Genomic DNA, 6,957 nt, shown 5'->3' with positions numbered 1-6,957 from the left:
TCCACCTGCCTTGGTCCCCCAAAGTGCTAGGATTACAGGTGTGAGCCACCATGCCCAGCCTCATAGTTTCTTTCTTTCTTTCTTTTTTTTTTTTTTTTGATACAATGTCTCACTCTCTTGCCCAGGGTGGAGTGCAGTGGCATGATCTCAGCTCACTGCAACCTCTGCCTCCCAGGTTCAAGCGATTCTCCTGCCTCAGCCTCCCGAGTAGCTGGGATTACAGGCGTGCACCAACATGCCCAGCTAATTTTTGTATTTTTAGTAGGGCCGGGGTTTCACCATGTTGGCCAGGCTGATCTTGAACTCCTGACCTTAAGTGATCCACTCGCCTCAGTCTCCCGAAGTGCTAGGATTACAGGCATGTGCCATCGTGTCTGGCCCAGCCTTATAATTTCTAAGGGCCTGATGGGAGTGGGTTGTGCCTTTACCCCGTTTGGTAAAATTGTTGTTAACAGTGAATACAGCTATATTGCCTGGTGGTAAAAATAGCCCACTAGTTTTGCACTGTGTAGCCTTACCCTATCTGAATGGGAATGGACTGAGGAGAGGTACTTGATAGACTAGTATCGCTGCCTGCAATCAAGACCAGCACAGTGGCTGAACCTAATGTCCCTTCCAAAGGTGGAAAAGTTTGGGTATAAATGAAGAGAAGAAGAAATCGTAGCCAAGGGTAAACAAATGATTAAATGGGTTATATAATGAGAGAAATCCAATGTTACATCAACACCTTCAAGAGATGACATTGTCTCAGCTCAATTATACCAGATGCTATGTTTGCTGAGACAACTCCTGGTTTTGGAACCTGACAAGATTGAATGGAAGTCTGCAAACCTGAGTGGCCTTGCCCTGAGAAATACATTTATATGATATGATATAGACTAAACTAATTACTAACGATTAAACAGGATTCCAGTAATTTTGCCAGTACTTTTGCATGTAAGGGATCTGTGTTCAAAGACTGGGGTAGACTGCGATATTGTGAAATATATATTTGGCTTTTGTCCCAGCTTCTTGGCATACAACTCCTAAAATCCTTGGAATCTCCAAAGAGATAAGTGTGTTTTGTATGCTACTGAGACCAGCCTGAGCAACATAGCAATACCTCATCTCTACAAAAAATGCAAACATTAGCCAGGCTTGGTGGCGTATGCCTGTAGTCCCAGCTGTCCAGGAGGCTGGGGTGGGAGGATTGCTTGAGCTCAGGAAATCAAGGTTGCAGTGAGCTGTGATCGCACCACTGCACTCCAGCCTGGGCAACAGAGTGAGACCCTAACTTTAAAAAAAAAACAGCAAAGGCCGAGCGCGGTGGCTCACGCTTGTAATCCCAGCACTTTGGGAGGCCGAGGCGGGCAGATCACGAGGTCAGGAGATTGAGACCACGGTGAAACCCCGTCTCTACTAAAAATACAAAAAAATTAGCTGGGCGTGGTGGCGGGCGCCTGTAGTCCCAGCTACTTGGAGAGGCTGAGGCAGGAGAATGGCATGAACCTGGGAGGCGGAGGTTGCAGTGAGCCGAGATTGCGCCACTGCACTCCAGCCTGGGCGACAGAGCAAGACTCTGTCTAAAAAACAAACAAACAAACAAACAAACAAAAAACAGCAAAAAAATTAGATGTGGTGGCAGACTCCTGTAGTTCCAGCTACTCAGAAGGCTGAAGTAGGAGGATCTCTTGAACCCAGGAGGCAGAGGTTGCAGTGAGTTGAGATTGTGCCACTGCACTTTAGCCTGGGCAACAGAGTGAAACACTGTCTTAAAAAGGAAAAAGAGAAAACGACTAATAAAACAGACTAAATCTGATAAGAAACATTTACAATCTATTCTCTCTGAAGCCTGCTACCTGGAAGCTTCATCATCTGCATAATAAGAACCTTGGTCTCCACAGCCCCTTATCTTTTTTTAGACAGAGTCTCGCTCTGTTGCCCCAGGCTGGAGTGCAGTGGCGCGATCTTGGCGCACTGCAAGCTCTGACTCCCAGGTTCATGCCATTCTCCTGTCTCAGTCTCCCAAGTAGCTGGGACTACAGGCGCCCGCCACCACGCCCGGCTAATTTTTTTTTGTATTTTTAGTAGAGATGGGGTTTCACTGTGTTAGCCAGGCTGGTCTTGAACTCCTGAACTCAGGTGATCCACCCACCTCGGCCTCCCAAAGTGCTGGGATTTTGCCTTTTTTTTTTTTTTTTTTTTTTTGAGATGGAGTTTTGCTCATGTTGCCCAGGCAGGAATGCAATAGTGTGATCTCAGCTCATTGCAACCTCTGCCTCCTAGGTTCAAGCGATTCTCCTGCCTCAGCCTCCATAGTAGCTGAGATTACAGGCATGTGCCATGACATCTGGCTAGTTTTGTATTTTTAGTAGAGATGAGGTTTCACCATGTTGATCTGGCTGGTCTCAGACTCCTGGCCTCAAGTGATCCACCTGTGGGATATGATGAGGTTTCTCTTCAGATAACCTGATGAATCATTTATTCTTTAATTCATAATACCCCCCCCTTTTTTTTCTCCTTTTTCTCCTTTTTTCCTTTTTGCCTTTGTTAGATGCCCAGGCACGCCGCCACAGTACCAGGCGTTATCAGTACCAGCTCACATTCCTTTCCTTATTTGGAAAGAGGACTAACTTTCTAGCTCATTACAGACACCCCTTACCCTTCCTCTCCACTTTCTTTTACGTGCCCACCCTATCTAAAAAAAATCAAATGTTTAGCCAACCGGGATTAGTTGAGATTGTATGACCCGACCCCGGCCAATGGGGAAAGGGTACGGGGCAGAACTTGCATAAGGAATAAAGGCTCTCATGCCCCTTTGTTCAGGTGTGCTCTCATGGCAACTGGCCAAGGAGGCATCCCTCTGCACAGAAATAAAATTGCTTTGCTAAGGATCCTTGGTTCAAGTGTTCAATTTCCTTAGGATTTTGAGCATTATTCCTAACACACCTGCCTCGGCCTCACAAAATGCTGGGGTTACAGGCGTGAGCCACTGAGCCAGGCCTATTTTTTATTTGTTTATTTATTTTTGAGATGGATCTCACCCTGTTGCCCAGGCCGGAGTGCAGTGTCAAGATCTTGGCTCACTACAACCTCTGCCTCCGCGGTTCAAGCGATTCCTCTGCCTCAGCCTCCTGAGTAGCTGGGATTACAAGCGTGCCACCATGCCTAGCTAATTTTTTTATTTTTAGTTTTTTTTAGTAGAGACGGGGGTTTCAGCACGTTGGCCAGGCTGGTCTCAAACTCCTGACCTCAGGTGATCCACCAGCCTTGGTCTCCCAAAGTGCTGCGATTACAGGCATGAGCCACTGCGCCCAGCCAAGATTTGATTATTTCATTGTGTAGAGACGAACTGGCCATGTTGTCTTCTGATGAACCCGTGTTCTAGGAAGTAATGCATTTTTGATACGTATATTATGTAATTCCAGCACTTTGGGAGGCTAAAACAGGAGGACCCCTTGAGTCTATGAGTTTGAAACCAGCCTGGGTAACGTAGTGAGACCTCGTCTCCACAAAAAATTAAAAAATTAGCCGGGCATGCCTCTGTTAGTCCTAGCTACTTGGGAGGCTGAGATGAGAGAACTGCTTGAGCCCGGGAGGTCGAGGCTACAGTGAGCCAAAATCGTGCCACTGCACTTCAGCCTGGGTGACAGAGCCAGATCCTGTCTCAAAAATAAATAAATAAGTAAATAGGCCACGTGCAGTGGCTCACGCCTGTAATCCCAACACTTTGTGAAGCCGAGGTAGGCAGATGACCCGTGGCCAGGAGTTTGAGACCATCCTGGCCAACCTGGTGAAACCCTGTCTGTACTAAAAATACAAAGATTAGCTCGGCATGGTGGCGCATGCTGGTAATCCCAGCTACTCAGGAGGCTGAGGCATGAAAATCTCTTGAACCCTAGAGGCGGAGGTTGCAGTGAGCTGAGATCACACCACTGCACTCCAACCTGGGCAACAGCGTGAGACTCTGTCTCAAAAAATAAACAAATAAATAACAATAAAACAAGTATGATAAAGTGTTAATAGGCCGGGCACAGTGGCTCACGCCTGTAATCCCAGCACTTTGGGAGGCAGAGGCAGGTGGATCACTTGAGGCCAGGAGTTTGAGACTGGCCTGGCCAATCTGGCGAAACCTCATCTCTACTAAAAATACAAAAATTAGCCAGGCATGGTGTTGTGTGCCTGTAGTCCCAGCTGCTTGGGCGGGTGAGGCACAAGAATCCCTTGAACCTGGGAGGCAGAGGTTGCAGTGAGCCGAGATCGCACCACTGCACTGCAGCCTGGGCAACAGAGTAAAACTCTGTCTCAAAGAAAAAAAGAAGAAAAAAAAGCCAATAGGGACCAAATACAATGGCTCATGCCTGTAATCCCAGCACATTAGGAGGCTGAGGTGGGAGGATTGCTTGAGCCCAGGAATTAGAGACCAGCCTGGGCAACACAGCAAGACCCTGTCTTTATTTATTTCTTAAAAAAAAAAAAAAAAAAGACAGAAAGAAAGAAAAGGAAAGAAACAACAATAGAGAGCCACCAAGCAGGGTGTGTGTGTGAGATGGGTGGAGGCTTGCTCTGGAAAGGTTCATCTGACAGAGCAGAGGAGACGGGGAGCAAGCCAGTTGTAGGGAGGAACAGTAAGGCTGTTGGTCAAGGTTTTCTATTGTTTTCATTAGCAAGCTGACAATCAGTGCAACTTTTGTGACAGAAAAATGGTTATGACGGCCTGGTGCAGTGGCTCACGCCTGTAATCCCAGCAATTTGGGTGGCCAAGGCGGGCAAATCACCTGAGGTCAGGAGTTCATGACCAGCCTAGACAACATGGTGAAACCCCATCTCTACTAAAAATACAAAAATTTGCTGGGCGTGGTGGTGCACGCTTGTAATCCCAGCTACCGAGGAGGCTGAGGCAGGAGAATCCCTTGAACCTGGGAGGTGGAGGTTGCAGTAAGCCAAGATCATGCCATTGCACTCCAGCCTGGGCAACAAGAGCGAGACTCCATTCCCCTGCCAAAAGGAAAAGAAAAAGAAAAATGGTTATGACATGACCTTCCCAGAGGCAGGTCAGCAAGATAATTCAGTTTTCAGTTTGTCCCAATTCCCAGTTTTCCGGGAATTCTGACCTCCCTAAAGACTTTCTGTTTCTGTTTGAAGCTCTAGGCTGTCCATGGACCTTCCTTCTGGCCCTCAGCCACCACCCAAAGGATGCAACTCCAGAATGAACACACTAGGAGTCAGGAAACTTGGTTTCTAGCCCTGCTTTTGCCACTTTCCCTCTCTGTGCCCCAGGCTCCTCATTTGTAAATTGGTTGTGTTGGAGTGATTGTTTTCCAGGCTTCCTTCCAGTTTCAAAGCTTTTTTTTTTTTTCAGACAGGGTCTCACTCTGTCACCTAGGCTGGAATGCAGTGGCACAATCACAGCTCACTGCAGCCTCGACCTCCTGAGCTAAAGCAATCCTCCCACCTCAGCCTCCCAAGTAGCTGGGACCACAGGCGTGCACCACCACAAATGGCTAATTTTTATTTTATTTTATTTTATTTTATTTTTACTTTTGTAGAGATGGAGTCTCTCTGTGTTGCCCTGGCTGCTCTTAAACTTCTGGGCTCAAGTGATCCTCCCTCTTCGGCCTCCCAAAATGCTGGAATTGTAGGCGTGAGCCACTGCTCCTGGTCTCAAGACTTCTTCTTGAATCTGGTCTTCTTGCAACCGGCCTTCTAGGTCCTCTCTCAAATGTTCATTTACCCCTTGACTCGCAGTGTCTTTATGATCTTGGAGACCCTCCTCTGTTCTATCCATTCGCCTGTCTTACCTCCTTCCTCCCCTGTCAAGAGCGTCACTGCAGTGTCCAGATCCAGCTCCTGGCTGGGACATGAAAGAGCCCTGCTGACAGGTAAAGGCCTCTGAGCCTTAGGGGGTGAGCTTGTGAAAGGAGTGACAGTTCCCACTTCCCTGGGTTGTGATAAAGAACAACAGACTGCCTTGTGGAATCACCCAGCCTGGGGCCTGAGCACCAGGCACCCAGCTCACCTCTACACTTCCCTTTCTCTGAGCCTTATTGAGTTCTAGGGAAAATTCAAAGTTTTTTTTTCCCCTTTTAATTGCATGTATTTTAATGCTGAACTTACTTTCGTGCCATAAGTTTTTGTTTCTTCAGTTTCTTCTGGGATATCTTTTTCTTCTGGGCAACCTCCTCTTCTGGTTTAGGAAGAATCTGTTCCTTTTCAGTAAGGACCATCTTGATGTGGCAGGGAGAGCTCATGTATGGGTTAATCCGACCATGAGCCCTGTAGGTCCAGCGGCGCATCTTAGGTGCTTTGTTCACTTGGATATCCTCAATGACCAGAGAATCTACATTGAAACCCTTAAATTCAGCATTACTCTCTGCATTTTTAAGCATGTGCAGCAAAAATTCAGCACTCTTTTGGGGCCACCAATCTTGTGTCCAGCCCCACTGCTTGGCCTGGGTACACCTGCCAACTCTACCGTTGTAATGTCGGAATGGTATGCACTGTTTCTGTAAAGTGACATCTTTCAGATACTTCGTGGCTTTTCGTACATGCATATTCATGATGGCCTGGGCAGTTTCACGAGTGTTCTTAAAGTGAACACGAAGATTGGAACCTCTTGATTTGCATGATTTTGTGGGGTTCTCTGGGTCAAGTGAATAGCGAACCATTTTCACAGATTACCTCAGGCTGCTTAGAGAAAGAGAAAGAGCGGTGGCTTCTGGGAGAACTCATGAGAACTTCGAATTCAAAGTTTTACACACATCACCCCCTTGAGTTCTCACAATGAGGTTGGAATTTGTTCTCCTTTGACAGATAAGGAACTGAAAGCTCAGAGGAGCTACACAACTTGCCCAAGGTCACAGAGGGCGATCCAAGAAATTCACAACCAAGCCATGAAAAGGAATAGTTACTCAGTATCCTATGCACCCAGCACTGACTTTTTTTTATTATTATTATTTTTTGTTGAGACATAGTCTC

At 46.9% G+C, this 6,957-nt stretch overlaps 1 protein-coding gene across 1 annotated transcript; it reads right to left on the bottom strand.

Annotated features, from left to right (window-relative positions):
* Positions 1–6,092: 6,092 nt before the first annotated feature.
* On the bottom strand, positions 6,093–6,713 carry LOC129482803 (large ribosomal subunit protein uL22-like). Its single transcript, XM_055279216.2, has one exon. The coding sequence runs from the start codon at positions 6,645–6,647 to the stop codon at positions 6,093–6,095; it is 555 nt and encodes a 184-aa protein (XP_055135191.1). The 5' UTR covers positions 6,648–6,713.
* Positions 6,714–6,957: the final 244 nt, after the last annotated feature.

Source organism: Symphalangus syndactylus, chromosome 1 (assembly GCF_028878055.3).
Source record: "Symphalangus syndactylus isolate Jambi chromosome 1, NHGRI_mSymSyn1-v2.1_pri, whole genome shotgun sequence".
NCBI classification, from domain to species: domain Eukaryota; kingdom Metazoa; phylum Chordata; class Mammalia; order Primates; family Hylobatidae; genus Symphalangus; species Symphalangus syndactylus.
Note: the sequence above shows the minus strand (reverse complement) of the source record. Positions and strands in the feature narration are given on the sequence as shown.